Here is a 20,850-nt window from a genome sequence, read left to right on the forward strand (position 1 = left end):
TCATGCGCACTATTAACTTTTCGTTATATAGTAAAATTAAAATCTGTTAGATGTCTCTGCAATCAAAGAAAACACCGAAATAAAAAGGAAAATCGGAGCCACAGTTGCCAGATATTTTTCAGATCAAAGTGTACAAATAAGGTGTACATTGGACCTCCAATGTGTACATTTTGGGGGGGAAGGGGGAAAAGGGAGGGGGGAATGGGGAGAAGGGGATGGAGTACGAGGGGGATTTGCTATGCTATCCTAATAGGAATTACACTAGTGGCATCTAGGAGCTCTTAAGGGAGAAGAGGGAGTCAACCTCACACTTTTAGTTGTAATTTTACAAGTTACTACAAAAAATATAAATATTCAATTAAACTTCAATGTATATAACCAGAAAATCGAGGAAGGAAGCCAATTTTTGGGGGTAAAAAGTTTATTTTTGGAAGGAAAATTTCAATTTTTGTGTGTACACGTGTACATTTTTTTAAAAATGTTGAAAATGTGTACATCCTCATCGGTTTTGCCCAATGTGTACATTTGTCAAAAATCAGGTCAAAAATGCGTACATTACGCACAAAATGCGTACATCTGGCACCGTTGATCGGAGCAGAGGCAAGTTTCTAAATAATATTTCAAGACGCTTTATCTAGAAGTTTTGACCTAGTCGATAATTATTCAAAAAAATAACACAAGCCATTAGGTAAAATAAAAGAATTTAATTGCTACAAAAAAACTGCGTGTTAAACATTAATTTTTAACACTTCAAAAATGTATTTTTTCAAACTTGCCCCGCTGTATTTAGATCGTATATAACCCTTCAAAAAAGGGACCCTCTTTGATTATAGACATGAGCTTGAGCTTTAAGGACAATTGTTTTTTCGGCTTAATCCTTATGTAAAAGTAACAGGATTTTTTAGCTATATAGGTCCAGAGAATAATTATAAATATTATATATTGGATAGTACCTCCACATCCTTAGAGAAATAGCCCTTTATTAAAAGCCTTTTAACATTAAAAAAAAAACTAAGATTTAAAGTGGATGATTGTCCCTCTTTCTTATAAATTGAAAGGCATCTAAATTGTAATAAAAATAAAGAGAACAAATATTTTTTTTTGGGGGGGGGTTATTTTAAAAAAGCGATTTCACTAATGCTAGTGGTGGTTCACATGCCCAAAATGACATAAACCCTCCAAGGACTAATGAGAATCTACACTGTAATGGGACAGATACTTTTTCTGTAACTTTAATGAAAGAATTAAAATTAAAGATCTTTAGTTGTTAGATAATTAAAATGACACCAGGTAGAAACTTAAAGTGTACACTCAGAGAAAAATATTATTATATACTTCCCTTTTTCTTTCCCTCTTCATTGGTCCCTCCCCCCAAATATGAATCCATTTCTTGTCCTTGTTTACCCTTTCTTCCCCTCCTTCCCCGCATCCCATAACAGTGTTTACCCTTTCCATTGTTCCTCCGGCATCATACAAATATTAACAATACAATATAGCCAACTCTTTAATTGTCAAACCTTTATTTCAAGTTTTTATGAATGTGTTAATGATTTTGTGGGTATTATTTTCAATTTAGGATTAGGTTTTATATTTTTTTATGTATAAAATAAGATAAGTTTAATTGGGAAATCATTTTCTTTCTTTACCCTTTTTTTACATATTTTTTCACCCACCTCCCCTTTTCTGGCCCACAACAGCGAATCCAGTTTGAGTTGAATATTATTTTTTAACTTGTCATAATATTTTCAGAACTAGACTTGTCATAGTATAAAAAATGTCTCAACAGAATTTGGTTGTTTTAATTTTGTATGGAATAACTTTGTTACAATTAGATTTAGTATGTTCAAGCACTTCAGGTTAGTGGGGAATATAAAATAAAAATTAATTCTTTTGTATTAAAACAAGTAAAAAATTCATACCTACAGATGAAATGCTTATTCGTTAAATAGAAAATTTTGAGACTATTGAAGGTTTATTATTTGACATATTTACAATTTATAATAAGCCATAATATTTATATTCTTTGAATTAAATTTAAAACTAAGAATTGTTACAAAAAATTAAACAAAGACCTTTGTATTTGATTATATTAAGTACTTGCTTACAAAAAAAAATATATTATTATTTTAAAAATTAGAGAAAAAAATTGTTGGATTAGATTGTGTAGGTATATGATTTAGATGTAAGGCAATGTGTCTTTAAAATCATATATTTATGATTTTATAGTTCAAAATGTATACATATATTGTGGTAAAGTAACTATCCAGAAATATATTAAAAACTGGATCGTCCTAGTGTCTAAATTGTCTTAAATAAATTATTAGAAACATCAGTTGCCATCATAAGTCAAAAGTTATATTCTACTCTTGTATTAAGAGGTACAAATTTCCTATTTAAAGCTTTAGGCTATACTGAAACATAATCCATATTTTATATTAGGCCGGCTAATTAAGTAATTACTTCACACATCTCTCTTACACTAATTCTTTTATCATAAATAATTTTTATTGTTTTAGAATGGAGATATTCCTATCCTCTAGAAGAAGATTCCAGGAATCCTCTGGATGACCAGATAAGAATTTCACTTCTTCCTGATACTGGAGGCAGTCAGTTAATAGAAGGTATCCATATCTGTAATCCTTTAAGTTTAATGGGATGGAGGTAGGGGGCATTAACTGTATTTTACACCCTAAGTTTATAGGCACGTTATTGTTTGGGTTTATTCCAAAATATATATTAGTGTCTATATTTTTTAACCAATAATTTTTATCTACAGAAGGGTTAATCATCAGTAGGGTTAAATATTAATTTATCGTACCTTGTCTTATCCCTTAAGATCCAAGAATCATTTATCAGTTTCGTAGGAAATAAAGAAGTTTTATTTCAGTAAGGTATTAGGTATTCAATATTCGTAAATTTTTTTATTGGAATTAATAATTCGGATAGTACCTTTCTATAAGTGATCTACTTTCCCTTTCTGAATCTATCATACGAAAATCCATTACTACCAAATTCTTATGTTTCATGAAACTTGAAATTTTTTCATTGATATAGACGATATTGGCGGTCGGTATCGAAGAGAGGCGGCGGAGATTCCAGATTTGTCGCGTGGATACGGACAACCATCAGAAGAAGAACTTTCAGATGAAGACGACAGAGCTAACCTCATAAAGAATGATATCGATATTAGCGAAGAAAATTTCAAAAATAAGTTTGCAAAAGATAAAATTATGAAGAATGTAAGTATGATTTTCATAAATACCTATTGAATAAATAAAAAATTCATTCGGATAGAAATGGTTTTAGTTTTAAATCTTATATGAAATCTGATATATATACTGAGAAAAAATATTTCTAAAGCCTCTTAGGTCGTTGAACTAGGTAGGTATATTTATAGCTGTTCAGATGTCTTCTTAAAGTCTAAAAAAAGTTTCATATACTAAAAGCACACGTTGAACATAAAAAATCTCGCATTTTGAAAAATAAATATAAAGGAGTAATTTTATAATATTTATGTAATTTTAGGAAACAACAAAATATTATGAACCAATATTTTATACCGAGGGTCAGAGTTATTTTATGAATCTTGATCAAGTGAATAATTCTGAGCCACACCGAGGGAAGGTGATGGAACATAGCATGCTCTCAAAGTCATATAGAAGGGCGGCCACTGTTAAGCTAAATTTTAGGTATCTATTTTTAAGCTTTGCCTAATTAAGTTGTCTCGTCGTTGCAGGGCTAATCCATAATTAGGGTTTATCCGACGGTCTCTCAAACTATAACTTTATTTTTTTGAAAGAAATTACAAACATATAAACCTATTCTAACAATAAATGTATAGATGTAAAATCCAGACAAGAATAATTTTGAGACCTTTTTCGTCTGCTAGCAAATTACTTTCGGTTCTTTTTTGGGTACTCGGCTGTGTTTATTATTTCCGACGCTATTAGATGTTTTCAAAGACCCAATTCAAAATCGGGACACACACGTCCCCGCCGTATTGGCAGAGTGACATACAGCTCATTCTTTACTTTAGTCATATAACAAATAAATTATCGACAAATATTATATTTTTAATAGGTATCAATGATCTTTTCTTGATTTGAAACAAATATTCTGGTTTGTTATCTTGTTATTGATGTGTTTTCTATAGACATAATTATATTTAGTTTATTGATTTTATATCTAACACTGTTGTTACATATTCAAAATTGTTGAATCTATCAAATTATTTTGTTTCAGTTTTCCCTTCTATGGGCACGAGGTAGAAAATATAACAATAGCAACTGGAGGCTTTCTGTACACTGGTGACTATGTGCACTCCTGGCTGGCGGCCACGCAGTACATTGCTCCGCTCATGGCCAACTTCGACACGGCCAATAATAACGATGCCAAGATTCGGTATCTGGATACTGGAGAGGTTTTCATTGTCGAGTGGAAAGATGTGTATCTACTGGTGAGTTTTACTTAATAAATGGCGATTTAAATTAGCTTAAATTAAAGCAAACATAGCCATTAGGTGATTGTTTCTTGAAATCGTGCAAACGTTAAACACAGAAATTGTAATGTACGAAATATCCAAACGTGGGCTTATTGTGTTAAATAAGTCATAATTTAAATGCTTAGGAAGACGAAATAATTCTCATGTTCATAGTAAAAGAATTTTGCTGACCATTGTATTGAAGTAATAAAGTGATAGTTTGCTTTCCTCTCACAGCCTACTTTAAGAATCGGGTTGTTTTGATTCCATGAGAAAAAAAGAATTAAATACAAAGTCTAGCCTAGTAGGTACTGATATCCGATTATGAATAATTAAATAGTTGATTAATTGAACTCCGTCCACTCAAAACAATTATATAACATGTACAATTACTAGTTTTATAGAATTAACTTCTTGCCAAATGAACATTTGTTAAGGAGAAGGAGGACAAGGGACCATTTACTTTCCAAGTTCAACTCAACCAGTCAGGAGATATTCTATTTGCGTACGAGAAGATTCCCCTGGAAATTCAGACCATTAAGGATGAGGAACATCCAGTCAAAGTTGGTCTTTCAGATGCATACATTATTGACAGAACTATCTTTTGTAAGTATAAATGTTAAACAATTTTAAAAGATATCCACAAAATAAAAAATAACATTGAAGAAATTGATAGTCATACCATAGGCGTCCAAGGGGGGGGGGGGTAATGGGGCGATTACCCCCCCCCCCCCCCAAACGAATTTGGGGGTGCCGTAGGCACCCCCAAAATTTTTTCATTTTACCCCCCCATTTAGAATTTACCCCTACCCTGGGACCATTAGGAGGGGGTATTTACCCCCCCCAAACAATTTGGGGGGGGGGGGGTAAATACCCCCCCCAAAATAGAAAATCTCTAGGGTAAAGCGGGGCGAACTCGGTGTTTTTTTCGGTTTTTTGAACCTGCAAATCGTAAAAATTATTTTTTTTGAATGGGACCAAGACCAGTAGAAAGATCTCGGAAAAGTCGATCAGGTCATAAAAGGACGTAAACCTAGGACTTTGGAAAGTTTGTCAAAATTTATCTCTAAAACGGCACCGACTTCGCCCCGCCTTGAGGCGAAGTCGGTAGGGCATTTTAAAGCTTCGAAAAATCGATGACGTATTGATTTTATTACAGCATGCCCAAAAGGTAAAAGTTGCTAAATGTAATAAAGAGTATGCACAAAAAATTTTATTAAGACAAGTCAATTTTTTCTACCAAAAAAATAATTTTTCCGAAGTACGCGAAATTTGACTTTTTTTTCGAAATTTTTTTTGATAAAAAACATAAAAATACTACTAGAAAAAAATAACTTTTTATGACTTTAAAGGCCTGATCCTTAAAATTCAGGCAATTTTGAATAGATTTGGCCAAAAAAAGAATTAGTTCTATTAGCAAAATTTCTTAAAAAAATCAAGTTGAAAAAAAGAGAAAAGTTTGGCTAAATCTGTGGTCGATTTTCCAGCTTCAAAAAACCTATGACATATTGATTTAATTACAGCACGCCCTAAAGGTTAAAGTTGCTAAATGTAATAAAGAGCATTCACAAAAAAAATTATGAAGATCGGACAATTTTTTCTACAAAAAAAAAAAAAAAATTTCTAAGTACGAGAAATCGAAAAAAAAAATTTTTGTCGTCCGACTTTAAGACCCAATAAGTACCCTAAAAATTCATCTCACAAAAATTTCATTTTATACTATTTTTGTAGGCAATTTAATAAGGAACAAATTTGATTTTATGTTTTTTTCTGTCAGTCGATTAGAACATGGAGGAAAATGTCATTTAATGAAGGTGGTAAAAAAAATACCGACTTCACCTCAAAACCGAGATCGCCCCGCATTACCCTATCAAAAAAAAAAATTTAATACTAAATTTTTGATAAAATTTAAATTAGCCCCCCCAAAAATTTTACCCCGGGGGTAAATTTTTGGGGGGGGGGGTAAACATATTTTACCCCTGCCAACAGATTTCAGAGGGGGTAATTACCCCCCCCCCCCCAAGCAAATTTTACCCCCGGGGTAAAAATTTTGGGGGGGGTAAAAAAAATTTGCGGCGCGCTTCGCGCGCCATTTTATTCCCCCAAAACCGAATTACCCCCCCCTTAAAATAAAAAGCTTGGACGCCCCTGAGTCATATAAATGCAAGCTGATGTCTATTGAAAAATGTAATTTGTTCTTTGTTGTGTCATTTAAAGAACTACAAAAAAAGAAATAATTTTGTTTAAATCATATTTTCTGTAGGACTTAGTCTTACATGTCGGTTTGTTAAAATAAATTAAACAAATGGGACTACCCAAGAACGAGAGCAAGTGATTCTAAGCACCTTCAAGCAATGATACTAAATATTTTTTTGTGAATATACTAGGCTTATGTTTCATATAGTTATGCCAAATAAAAAAAATGAGTTTTACCATGGTTTTCTATAAATAAAACGTTGAAATATCATCAAATGTCTTGTTGAGTTCAAAGGTTCAAATAATATAACACGCCAAAACCTAATCAGATGCTGTAAATTACGAAAGTACACTTATAAAACTGTTTACAATATTACAAGCTACTATCCCTTTCTCTAAATTAACTTTTTTCATTCGAAATATTTACTTTTGTGTCACAGCAGTTTGAACTCAACAAAACATTTGATTATATACACCTAGCCAAAACATGCCTACCATTTCAAAGTTTTTTTTTCAAAGTTTTCATGTTGAAACTTTTTTTTTGGATTGATATAATGACATTAAACATAACCCTAGTATATTCACACACAAAAAACATTTAGAATCACCTCCGGAAGGAGCTTAAAATCACTTGCTCTTGTTCGTGGATAGTCCCCTTTATTTTCTCTGAAGTCTAATAAATGAACTTGTCCTAGTTACATAGAAGCTGCGCGCCCAAATAAAATCTTTCTTTGCAACTCTTAACAAATTGTGATTATTTTAATTTGCAGTTGTTAAGAGAAAAACAATTTATGAGTACCACCGAGTCAACATGAAAAATCAAAAAATAAGTGACCACACAGCCATCAGATTTAAAGCTTTGTTTACTTGTAACAAGCAGACAAATTGCTCATCCTGTGTCATGGACAGAGGGTAAGGGTTTTTCATTTTTGTTTAGAATTGAAACTAGTTTGTCTAAGTCTTACGAATAAAGGGGGGTTTTTTAATGCAACCATCTCGTAATCAGTTAGCAAATGGCACTTAGAATCCGAATTTCCATCTGAAATATTGCATGAGTAATCCTCGGTAGGTCTATTTTCACTAAATCGAACAAAAAGTTGGAAAAGTAACGGCTAACGACTGGCGGCTCAGCCGTTTTGCCTTTTTTTGGATATCTATATTGCAAATTAGTCACGAAACCTATCTCTACATAATACTCTTTTCCACTCCAAATCGCTATCAAACGGTTCTAGACGGTAGCTGTTGGTACTAGAAGTTTTAAAAATGGTTATTGTTATCATTTAACATGAAACCAAAAATATGTTTTATAAAGTTGATCCTACGTAATTGATGATGGATTTACCCTGAAAATAGAAAAAAAACGGCTAAACGGCTGAGCCGCCAGCCGTTACTTTTCCAACTTTTTGTTCGATTTAGGGAAAATAGACCTACCAAGGATTACTCATGCAAAAGTTCAGATCGAAATTCGATGTCTAAGTGCCATTTGCTCACTGATTACGAGATGTTTGCATTAACCCCCCCCCCATTTATAGCAATTGGTCTAAGATTTTATATGAAAGGGTCGAGGGTTGTATTCTTGTATTGCTTCAATGAGATACAATGTGTAAGAACCGCCGCTGCCTCAAAAAATTATATCATTAGGATGAAAAGGATAACACATATACAACAATACATATAAGGGGGGGGGGGGTTTAATGCAACCATCTCGTAATCAGTGATTAAATGGCACTTAGAATTCGAATTTCGATCTGAAATTTTGCATGAGTAATCCTTGGTAGGTCTATTTTCCCTAAATTGAACAAAAAGTTGGAAAAGTGACGGCTGGCGGCTGGCAGCTGGCAGCTCAGCCGTTTTGCCGTTTTTTGCCTATTTTCAGGGCAAATTCATCATTTATTACGTAGGAATCAACTTTTAAAAACATATTTTTGGTTTAATTCATGGTAAATGATGGCAATAACCATTTTTTAAATTTCTAGTACCAGCTGCTAAACGGCTAGAACCGGCTGTTAACGGCTGGGAGCTGCCAAGATTATGAAGTGTAGATATGGCTTGTGACATATCTAGGGGTAGGTTTTTATGGCTGCTGAGCTCAAAAATACTACTAAAAATAGTGGCCGCCCATTTATTTGGCAACTGGGTAACAGCTGCAGCTCAGCTGGGAGCGGCCAAGAGTAGAATTAGTAGATAGGGCTTGTGACGTGTCTAGGGGTAGGTTTTTATGGGTGCTGAGCTCAAAAATAGTGGCGGCCCGTCCATATGGCGGCTGGGTAACAGCTGCAGCTCAGCTGGCAGCGACCAAGAGTAGAATGAGTAGATAGGGCTTGTGACGTGTCTAGGGGTAGGTTTTTATGGGTGCTGAGCTCAAAAATACTACCAAAAATAGTGAAGGCCCATCCATATGGCAGCTGGGTAACAGCTGCAGCTCAGCTGGGAGCGGCCAAGAGTAGAATGAGTTGAATGAGTACATAGGGCTTGTGACGTGTCTTGGGGTAGGTTTTTATGGGTGCTGAGCTCAAAAATACTTCCAAAAATAGTGGCCGCCCATCCATTTGACAGCTGGGTAACAGCTGCAGCTCAGCTGGCAGCAGCCAAGAGTGAAATGAGTAGATAGGGCTTGTGACGTGTTTAGGGGTAGGTTTTTATGAGTGCTAAGCTCAAAAATACTACCAAAAATAGTGGCGGCCCATCCATATGGCTGCTGGGTAACAGCTGCAGCTCAGCTGGGAGCGGCCAAGAGTAGAATGAGTACACAGGGTAGATAGGGCTTGTGACGTGTCTAGGGGTAGGTTTTTATGGGTGCTGAGCTCAAAAATACTACTAAAAATAGTGGCGGCCCGTCCATATGGCGGCTGGGTAACAGCTGAAGCTCAGCTGGCAGCGACCAAGAGTAGAATGAGTAGATAGGGCTTGTGACGTGTCTAGGGGTAGGTTTTTATGGGTGCTGAGCTCAAAAATACTACCAAAAACAGTGGCGACCCATCCATATGGCAGCTGGGTAACAGCTGCAGCTCAGCTGGCAGCAGCCAAGAGTGAAATGAGTAGATAGGGCTTGTGACGTGTTTAGGGGTAGGTTTTTATGAGTGCTAAGCTCAAAAATACTACCAAAAATAGTGGCGGTCCATCCATATGGCTGCTGGGTAACAGCTGCAGCTCAGCTGGGAGCGGCCAAGAGTAGAATGAGTACACAGGGCTTGTGAGGTGTCTAGGAGTAGGTTTTTATGGGTGCTGAGCTCAAAAATGCTAAAAAAATAGTGGTGGTCCATCCATATGGTTGCTGTGTAACAGGGGTAGGTCTGAGCATCAAAAATAGTGGCGGCCCATCCATATTGCAGTTGGGTAACAGCTGCAGCTCAGCTGGGAGCAGCTAAGAGTAAAAGGAGTACATAGGGCTTGTGACGTGTCAAGGGGTAGGTTTTTACGGGTGCTAAGCTCAAAAAAAACTATCAAAAATAGTGGTGGCCCATCCATATGGTTGCTGGGTAACAGCTGCAGCTGTGCAGTAAGCCTTTGTTTAAGACTTAGCTCTAAGCACTTTTTGGTACTATTAAAGGATAACCAAATATTGAATATTTCAGTATTGATTTAGTTGTTAAACAGCTGAAATTGGCTGAGAACAGTTACCAACAGATAAAAGTAAAAGTTTAAGACATAGCTTGTAATGTGTGGGGTAAGTTTTTTATAGGTGCCAAGCTCATTAATACTCCCCAAAAATAAAAAGGCCAATCCATATGGCTTTAGGGTAACGGCTGCTGCTCAGCTGTAGCTGTTACCCAGCGGCCATATGGATGGGACCCCACTATTTTTGTTAGTATTTTTGAGCTCAACACACCCATAAAAAGTAAAAAACCTACCCCTAGAAATGTCAATTGCTATATCTACAACATATACTTTTGGCTGTTGATAACTGTTTTCAGACGTTTTTGGTAGTTTTCAGTGAAACCTAGAAATTAAAAAAGTGTTACTAGTAATATGTCCATGAAATAAAGTTATAATGTTAATTGGGCGAAGTTTAATTTTGCTGAAATAATAATTTTTTTGATATCCTTGACACATCACAAGCTATGTCTTAAACTTTTATCTGTTGGTAATTGTTCTCAGCCAATTTCAGCTGTTTAACAACATAATCAATACTAAAATATTCAATATTTAGTTAACCTTCAATAGTCCCAAAAAGTGCTTACAGCTGAGTCTTAAACAACGGCTTACTGCACAGCTGCAGCTGTTACCCAGCAACCATATGGATGGGCCACCACTATTTTTGGTAGTTTTTTGAGCTTAGCAATCATAAAAATCTACCCCTTGAAACGTCACAAGCCCTATGTACTCATTCTACTCTTGGCTGCTTCCAGCTGAGTTGCAGCTGTTACCCAGCTGCCATATGAACGAGCCGCCACTATTTTTAGTAGTATTTTTGAGCTCAGCACCTATAAAAACCTACCCCTAGACATGTCACAAGCCCCATGTACTCAATTAACTCATTCTACTCTTGACTGCTGGCAGATGAGCTGCAGCTGTTACCCAGCTGCCATAAGGATGGGCCACCACTATTTTTGGTAGTATTTTTGAGCTCAGCACCCATAAAAACCTACCCCTAGACACGTCACAAGCCCTATCTACTCATTCTACTCTTGGCCGCTCCCAGCTGAGCTGCAGCTGTTACCCAGCTGTCAAATGGATGGGCGGCCACTATTTTGGAAGTATTTTTGAGCTCAGCAGCCATAAAAACCTACCCCTAGACACGTCACAAGCCATATCTACCCTTCATTCTCTTGGCAGCTCCCAGCCGTTTTCAGCCGGTTCTAGCCGTTTAGCAGCTGGTACTAGAAATTTAAAAAATAGTTATTGCTATCATTCACCATGAATTAAACCAAAAGTATTTTTTTAAAAGTTGATTCCTACGTAATTAACAATGAATTTGCCCTGAAAATAGGCAAAAAACGGCAAAACGGCTGAGCTGCCAGCCGCCAGCCGTTACTTTTCCAACTTTTTGTTCGATTTAGGGAAAATAGACCTACCAAGGATTACTCATGCAAAATTTCAGATCGAAATTCGAATTCTAAGTGCCATTTAATCACTGATTACGAGATGGTTGCATTAAAAAACCCCCCCTTAGATTTTTTCATTAACGGTTTTGTTAGCGTATTATAGAGGTAAGACATATAAGACATGCCACGCGCTTTCATAAAAATATCAGGCATTTGCTCTAATAGCGCATTTTGACCACTATCAAAGAGTTCAGTAAAAAATATTTTGTTGCAGGGATATTGACAAGGACGGGCGTAATCTGGACTGTGGATGGTGTTCAGCTCTAAACAGATGTTCAGATGGCATGGACAGAAAGAGACAGGATTGGCTCAATAAAAACTGCGATAAGAACAGAGTAACAAAATTAGAAATGTGCGAGGTAAGCCATTATTATGTATTTATGTATATTATGAAAAATGATTAATAGGAAAATAGTTCAAAAGTGTAAGATAAGAGGACAATGAAAGGTCATATAGACTTATTTAATATTAAATTATAGGCTGGTTCAGATAGGGGTGAGGAGAGTATAGCTCCAGCAGAGCCAGCTGGAGGTCAGGAGGCTAGGAGTGCAGCAAGAGACAACAGTAATAGTAAAAGTAAGTTCTTATAAAGCCACAATATTTTTTCTGATTATTCCTGACCTTTTTATCGCCGAAATTTTAAACCATCAAGAATAGTATAAAGGGAAGGTAGATTGTGCTAAAACTCCGGTGTGCGAGTTTTAAGGCTTAAAAGCATTAGTTGAAAAGTAAAATTTATGTTAACTTTAATTAAAAAGGGGGGGTTTTTTAATGCAACCATCTCGTAATCAGTGAGCAAATGGCACTTACAATTCGAATTTCTATCTGAAATTTTGCATGAGTAATCCTTGGTAGGTCTATTTTCCCTAAATCGAACAAAAAGTTGAAAAAGTAACGGCTAACGGCTCAGCCGTTTAGCCGTTTTTTGGCTATTTTTAGGGCAAATCTGCCATAAATTATGTAGGAATCAATTTTTTGAAACATATTTTTGCTTTAAATCATGTGAAATGATACAAAAAATTTTTTTTAGATTTTTAGTAACAGCAACTAGCGGCTAGAACCGTTTGAAAACGTTTTGGAGCAGCATAGAGTATTATGTAGGGATAGGTTTCGTGATGATTTCCCTTGAAAATAGTTTTTAAAATGGCTTAACTGCTGAGCCGCCAGCCGTTAGCTGTTACTTTTCCAACTTTTTGTTCAATTTAGGGAAAATAGACCTACCAAGGATTACTCATACAAAATTCCAGATCAAAATTCGAATTCTAAGTGCCATTTGCTCACTGATTACGAGATGGTTGCATTAAAAAACCCCCCCCTTTTGTCTAGGTATAGTTCTTTTCAATAAGAAATACACATATTTAGTGAATATTTCCGTTCTTCTACTGTTTTTAAGCCTTAAAACTCACACCTTTACGGAATTTTAGCACAACCTACCTCCCCCTTTTGTCCTCATTTTCTTTGAATTATGAAAGTGTTCTCACTAAAAGATACCTTCTATCTAAAATCCGAAATGATTTATGTGAATGTCTGATTGATTGTAAAACTATTTGTTTTTATTCTGATCAGATGTTTAGAAAAACTAGAAATATGTTAAGATACATGACGCAAATGACACGCTCGTCGCTCATACTTCAGAAAAAAATTTGAAAATAGAACTTTTTGTGTAAGGGAAAAATTGATTGGGTTAGGTCATTAACCTTTTTTATATCACAAATGCAATTAACACTGTTAAACAAAGAAAACATTTTATGTTTTATGATAAGAGAATAGTAAAATATAAGTGTAGAATGGACTAACGTAAATACTATATTTATAAAGTAGCTGCGCTATAACTGTAATTTCTTAAGCAAAAAATATCTAAATTAATGTAATTTGATAAGATAACGTTGAAAACAATTTCTCGTATTCATTCGAATCCGGTGGATAGGAACCGGTTCTCATCCATACGAAAAAACTATGTCTAACATCGTATTATATCCAGCTTTCTACGAATATAAAAATGTACAGTCATAAGAATAAAACCAGATTTTTTAGCCCGTGCCTTCGGCTCCTCGGGGCTATAAAACGGTTTTAATCTTATAATTGTACATTCTATATCCGCGGAAAGCTGTTTATAATACGATTCGAGAAATAACTATTATATTTTAACAAAGAAATGTCACAAAATCTATTAAAGTAAAAACTTAATAATTTTGGTGAAAACCCTCAAACAGAAATAAATTTAGTAGACCAATTATAAATGTTTTACCGTTTTACAGATCTTTTGTAGCAAAACAAACTAGCAATAAATCCGTACTTTTGAAAATCTGAATATCAAATATTTTACATAAAATAATAAACTTATGTTGACCCTGACAAAATCAAGAATGGCGACATCATAAAAAAAACAAAGATCGCAAGTTGCACATCAATAATGGTCGTATGAACTTTTTAGCAACTAGTATAAAAGCTTCGCTCTTTTACATATTGAGTTAAAATCTAGTATAGCAATATTTTTTTCAAATTTCTGAAAATCATTGGAAAAATTAGTTCTCTGATAGCATAAAAATTTAACTAGAACATATTTTACTGTACCTTAAAAATTTACCTACTGCAGCAGCAAAGCGCGGGCATAAATTGCAAAGCTTCATATCGTTTATGCCTTAAATTGCATAAGATCTGACCTGTTACAGCACCCAAGCTGACAGGGAGACCTATAGACAATAATTATAGAAAAGCTTTGCTCGTACAAATGTGAAAATAAACGAAGAAATAAATATATTAATCATCATCTGTCATATTATATTTATTTTATTTTTTATGTCTAAAAATAGTAAGAAATATTTTTCACGGTGCAAGTAAGAAAGTCTGAAGAATTTTAGTTGAAGAAGTGGATGATATTTAGGGCTTAGTAAAAAAAATGGCTATTAAGTGATAGTTACAGCGTTTTCAGCCATCAAAGGCTCTGTATGGAGGGGATACTGCTACCAGAAGATTAAATAATGGTGAGGGGGGGAAGTCTTTGAATATGTGTATGTAACCAACAACCTAATTTATTCGAAAAAATATTTTTACAGTTTTCGTGATTTCTAAATGCCCCTCTTATTTCATTCGCTATCATGGAATAAAGTTACGTATATGAAAGAAATGATTCATTGCATTATTTATGTTATGTTTGATTTAATACTCTATTTCAGAATCAGCAATAAGCCCTGGGTCTATTGCAGCCATAGTCTTTTTTGTGTTGTTGATATTCTTGGCATTCGGGTGGACTGGATACGCGTATTTCTTTCCACATTCAGCTTCCGGACAATTTCTTATCAGGGTAAGTTTGGTTTATTGTAATCGAGGAGCGCGGATACATATGTCCGTAGGTTCAAATAAAAAAAAAATAAAAAAATGCTTACTTTAAATAAACCTTTAAATTAAATCGTAGTTTTTGTATTTTTCCACTAATTGTTAATTAATGTGCATTTTTCGTGAAATATATGTATTGTATATTCTCAAGAATCTCTAATACAGTCGCCTCTAAAGAGTATGTCTGTCTGTCACACTTCATCATATTTTAATTATTTGTGACATGTTTTTCTTTTTACAAAAAAAGCTTATAGAAACAGTCGTTCTATGGGGTTTGTACGTCCATGAATTGAATGTTAGTAAGCTTTTAGATAAAGTAAGTTTAACTAATGTTGTTTAGAACCGTCCTGGCGCATGGAGATGGAGAATGGGAGGAACCAGGTACACTGCTGCCTCTTCTATACACATGTAATATGTCAGGTAAATTAGTTTATTTTATTTTACTCCTGGGACACTCAGCTCAACATTCAGACAGGGCTAACTAGTGCTTGCCATTTTAATCCCTGTTGTCCATCTTTCTAACCTTTTTTGTCCGTAGTTTTTAACGTTAAAACCATGCTAAAATATTGGACTTTAAGGGGCAAAAATAGTAATAAACTCAAAAAGGAAAACTTTCAATTAAGTAGGTAATTAAAATAAATATTTCTGTCTACATTCTTAATCATAAAATTACTCATAGTTGTATTTATCACTCACACGTAAACTAAAATACCTACCTAGTCAATATTATTGTCTTATCAAGCTGTTACGCCATATATTACAAGGGATAAAGGAAAGGAAACCTGAGCTTTATATTATAAATTCTTTGGTCACTTAAGTTGTTTTTCTGTATGCCCTAACTATAGTTTAAAGTTTAAGCTGAAAAAAATATAATTAAACTCACTTTGTAATTCCCTTATCCCTGTATGGCTATGTATGTAAACGTGAAGATTTATCAGATCAAACAAAAGTCAAAACAAGTATTGTTTGTTTAACTAAAAGAGATAGTTGCACGAAGTGCATTTAACAAGCTTTTGTACTACTACTTGGAGTAGTGAACCTTAACAAACAGAAAGTTTGAAGTTCTATTAACTAGTAAATGCTATCTAAAGTTGTATTTTTTACAAAAAAAAGTTTTCGCCATATATAACATGTAATGAAGTTGAAAATAAAAATGAAAAACTCATTTTTTTGAGGAAAATCCCTGGTCAAATCTTTTAATTTTAATCAATAACTTTATATTATGTATTACTACGTTAATTAAAATAGAAAAACTTACAGTTCACTATTTTTTTATGCACCTCATGGTACTATCCCTTTGTATTACATTGAATAACAAACAATTAGGCAATACTAAAATAGTCTTAATGCAATTTTCTCTAGTTTGCTCATTTTCGTATTAATTAAACTAATAGAAGCTGCAGATTAGTGGATAATATACAACAAAAATTTTAGGGAAGGAGTAATTTTAAATTTAATTTTTCTTTTTATAAACTTTTTTCTTTTCAGATTTACAGAACTATTAAAAATAAAGGACATTATTGAAATACAAGATATCTATTCACCTTTACCAAACTGGATTTGTTGAATGCCCGTGGAAAGAGAAAAGTGATTGGTTTACTCGCCAGCCATAAAGTTATGATAGTGACTGAGCACTGGTGGTAGTGAACACCACTAGTGGTGGCCATGATGTGGTGTCTCTGGCGTGGAATATTGTTGAGCTGGCTCATAACCACTGCGCTACAGCCCACCACAAACATGGCGTTGTGGCCCACTGCAACCATGGCGCTACTACAGCCCACCACAAACATCGCGCTAAAGCCCACCACAGCATAGCGATACAGCCCACCACATGCATGGCGCTACAGCCCACCACATGCATGGCGCTACAGCCCACCAGACACATGGAAGAAAGTTCACCACAAATATGGCGCCTTAACCCGCAACCACTATGTCGCTCGATCCAGCTCAACACCAACATAAAGCTACAGCCTAAAACCAACTTAGTGCTATAGCCCACCACAAACATGGGGCAGCAACAGCACATGACCACCACGCAGTACAAATTCTGAGTCCAGACAGGGTATGGGTGGGGGGAGAAGCTTGATTATTTATATATAAAATATAGTACACAAATTTGCCAGAAGAGGTCTTTGACTATGAAAAAAAAATTTAATATTTATATAACTTTCAAGTAATTTTATTGATAACTGTGGGGTAAGTCTCAGAATATTTTAGAATACATGTTTCTTACAGCTTTTTGTGATTCTACTAAATATTTACATTAATATACATGCATTAGTTTAGATATTTCATCTTGTATCATAGTGTCATCAAATCATAATCGTTTCCATTCATTTAGTTAAGATTACATGAAATGTTGCAATTAGAAAATAAATTTAAAAGCTAAAAATCCGCAGTACAAATTAAACTTTTCTGAAATAGCTAGGATACTTTATAGAGATTTGGACGGTTTAATAGTTATTTCTCGCATCGTATTATTATAAACACTTTTCCGCGGATTTAGAATGTACAATTATAAGATTAAAGCCAGTTTTTTTTAGCCCCGAGGTGCCGAAGGCACTGGCAAAAAAAACTTGTTTTAATCCTATGATTGTACATTTTTATATTCGTAGCAAGCTGGATATAATACGATGCTAGACATAGTTTTTTTTCGTATGGATGAGAACCGGTTCTTATTCACCGGATTCGAATGATACGAGAAAATAATTACATTTTTGTTGATTGGTGTATTATACTGTAGATAGCTGGGAAGGTACAAAAAATAAACTTACTAAATGTACAATATTGCAACAGTTTAAATTAACCCAAGATAATAACATGTTTACCCCACCTAGTTATTTATTTTAATTTTCAAAATAATTACTCCAAACAGAATTTTCAACATTTCTCTATGCAACTATATCTAAGAAGTAGCGGTAGTGGGAGGGAGTTTTCATACATTTGTTAAAAATAATTAAAGGTTTTGTCATTTTTTCATTTGGTAGCAGTAAGACTCTAAAATTCTAAAATTGGTCAAAGACCAAACTAAAAGTAAAATCTAGGTTAGAGATAAGCCTTACCTTGACTCATAAGATAAAGTCTTCGTTATCTTTTCATACAACTGTGTCAAAACTCCCAACCCATCCCCATAATACATTTTTTTTATAAGTTCATATAATACAAATTGCAACATTTTTAGCATGTATATTTTGTTTTTTTACGGGTAGAAGGAATTTAGAGACATGTGTTGTTTGTGTAAAAAATTTAAATTTCTTAGTTATTATAATTTCGGCTTAATCCATGACAAAATGATATAGTCATTATAATTATCACAATTTATTTAGCTTTAGATATTACATTCAAATCACAACTTAACCTCTGATACATATTTTATTTGACTTTATTAAGATAACAATATCAAACAGAAAATATGTTTTACTTGTTTTTATATTCTGACATTTATATGTGTTGTAAACTATAATGCGAAAGATAAAGAAATTAGGGAAAAATCTTAAGTTTCTCTATTGCGCCATTAACCCCTACCCCCAACAATTTTTTGATAATTAGGAAAATTATGGTTGGCAATCCGAATCCGGAATCCGTTTTTTAATAGCGGATGTGGATTCTTAATTGGTAGGCTTAAATTTCTGTCTGGAGTTTTTTTCTCTAAACTCCGCTTTTTTAAGGCAAAGATTATCATCATTATATATAATATCTTTTAAAACTCGGTTCGATTCTCGGAAGTGATTTATAGAGAACACCAAGAACATTTTTTTTAAATTAAAAAAAAGCATTTTAAAATATTGCTAGAATCCGGAATCCGCCAAAAATAAGAATCCGGAATCAGCGGGAATCCAAAATTTTTTGGACGGATTCATATAAGAATCCGAATCCGGTCCAAAATATTGACGGATTGCCATCCCTAGGGAAAAGTTTCAACCTCGAGAAATAAGTGATTAATAATTTGAAATAAAGAAATAATACTACGTAAAAATGTCTTAGATATATATTAAGATAAATCTAAAGATATACTTATAGGTTTAACCTCCTAATTATCTTATTATAAACATTTTACTTAATCTATGAGAAAAAAAATTTATATATAAAAAGATTATCTTTTTGTCAATTATTTGATATATTTATAAAAAAAAACTAGAATATGTTTTCATTATTGTAAAGTAAACAAAAAAACACTTGACATTTATCATTTGGCTGCTTCAGTGCTTATGGTAAACTTTTTTATAATGATTTTATCCTAAGTAATTAAGATTTATATGCTTTCTATCCAAGATATAATAATTAAATAATGGATTGTATCCTCAAGAAGAAAGGTAATTGAAAAGTAACCATTATTTTTTAATAAGGTTTCTGGAGACCTAGTTCTTCATTTTTTGTCTAATTTTTTTGTTTCTGAATTAAGTCTAAATGAGAAAAAACTTGAATACCCAGAGGAAATTAAAAACTTGAAAGAAACTTTTATGTCTTTGTGAAAGTCATTTTGTCACAATTTCAATAGTTTCCACCAAGTTTTATCAGATTCATATTATATTCATTATAAGAGATTTTTCCATCATTAATCATTTTATGCTTTTTTTATAAAAAAATACCTTATCAAAAAGCAGGCGTTATAAAAATATGGCGGAAAAAATGTAAATACCTAGTATACCTGTCAATTAATTCCATCACTTGGCTGGGTCAGACTTAATTCTCTCTAGTTTGAAAAATAATGTAAGGCAAAGTGTTACTTTTTTCCAAAACATGTTTATATTTTTTTTAAATGCGCAAAAGTATGTTTTGTCATTTTTCGGAAAAATTATATCGTGAAATTGTATAAAATTAGGTTGACCTATACAGGGGATACTTTGTATTATACTATTTCAATTTATTTAGACAAATCTTTAAACTTCAATAGATCGACAAAATTAGTTGTTTTAGCTTATACCTTAGACTTTGAATATTATTTATTAGAATTATGTGTAAGGCTGTGTTTATTTGATTTAAATGGTTTATAATTATTTAAAATATTTGATCCTTCTATCCTCTTTATGATTTTGATTTAGTTTTCATTTGAATTGTGGATATATTAATAAATCGTGTAGAATATTCATACTTTTTTTTCATTTGTTGATCAAGATGGGTTATTCTTTGAGATCTTAACCCTTATCGGTTGGGTGGGTCGTTGAACGCCCAACCCCACTCTGTATGTTTAAAAGCGATGATTTTCTATAATTAGAGTCCGTCCAGAACGGATATCTTTTTTCGTAAATTTGGGCATGTTAGAATTGTTCTATTGATTTCAAACTTTGCATGTCGATTCATGTAGTAAGGTACGATTTAGAAAGCGTAGCAACTCCTTAATCATTACCAGAATGTCCGTTCGTCCATTTTAAACATGTTGATTTTTTTACTTAACTACGAATTTTTATATGATTTAATTATACGATTGATCTGATTTTTTAGTATACTGATTCCTGGGACAACAAAGTTCCATAATATAAGCGAAGCAACTCTATAATCAAGTATGCAAGTATAAATATTTTCCTGTATCAAAAAGTTTTTCAACAAATTAACTTACAATTCAGTTCTGACACGGCACCACGGGGCTAAAAAAAACTAGTTTTAATCTTATAATTGTACATTCTATATCCGCGGAAAGCCGTTTATAATACGATACGAGAAATAACTATTCTCGTATTCATTCGAATCCGGTGGATAGGAACCGGTTCTCATCCATACGAAAAAACTATGTCTAGCATCGTATTATATCCAGCTTTCTACGAATATAAAAATGTACAATCATAAGATTAAAAC

At 33.6% G+C, this 20,850-nt stretch overlaps 1 protein-coding gene across 5 annotated transcripts; it reads left to right on the forward strand.

The window, feature by feature from the left end:
* The first annotated feature begins 1,690 nt into the window (after positions 1 to 1,690).
* On the forward strand, positions 1,691 to 20,144 carry LOC145316691 (plexin domain-containing protein 2-like). Of its 5 annotated transcripts, none has more exons than XR_013878654.1 (13): positions 1,691 to 1,856; positions 2,517 to 2,621; positions 3,055 to 3,239; positions 3,526 to 3,689; positions 4,243 to 4,456; positions 4,918 to 5,086; positions 7,447 to 7,588; positions 11,936 to 12,080; positions 12,201 to 12,297; positions 14,898 to 15,025; positions 15,398 to 15,477; positions 16,546 to 17,355; positions 19,930 to 20,144. XR_013878654.1 is itself a non-coding variant. In XM_080157387.1 (12 exons), the coding sequence occupies exons 1-11, from the start codon at positions 1,775 to 1,777 to the stop codon at positions 15,467 to 15,469; spliced, it is 1,503 nt and encodes a 500-aa protein (XP_080013513.1). In that variant the 5' UTR covers positions 1,691 to 1,774; the 3' UTR covers positions 15,470 to 15,477; positions 16,546 to 17,449. The 5 variants fall into 5 exon arrangements, 2 of the variants coding, with proteins under 2 accessions (XP_080013513.1, XP_080013514.1); XR_013878655.1 differs by having other exon boundaries at positions 16,546 to 17,253; XR_013878656.1 differs by having other exon boundaries at positions 16,546 to 17,253; positions 20,100 to 20,144.
* The last annotated feature ends 706 nt before the right edge of the window (positions 20,145 to 20,850 follow it).

The sequence above is a fragment of the Acartia tonsa genome, chromosome 4, assembly GCF_053477335.1.
Source record: "Acartia tonsa isolate MP-2025a chromosome 4, ASM5347733v1, whole genome shotgun sequence".
Taxonomy (NCBI): Eukaryota; Metazoa; Arthropoda; class Copepoda; order Calanoida; family Acartiidae; genus Acartia; species Acartia tonsa.

Bases quoted from the DNA above. Each gene is read 5' to 3' on its own strand.
- LOC145316691 (XM_080157387.1), top strand. From the start codon at position 1,775: ATGTCTCAACAGAATTTGGTTGTTTTAATTTTGTATGGAATAACTTTG. The intron at 3,690-4,242 runs GTATCTATTTTT...ATTTTGTTTCAG, and splicing joins ACTGTTAAGCTAAATTTTAG to TTTTCCCTTCTATGGGCACG. The intron at 4,457-4,917 runs GTGAGTTTTACT...ACATTTGTTAAG, and splicing joins GGAAAGATGTGTATCTACTG to GAGAAGGAGGACAAGGGACC.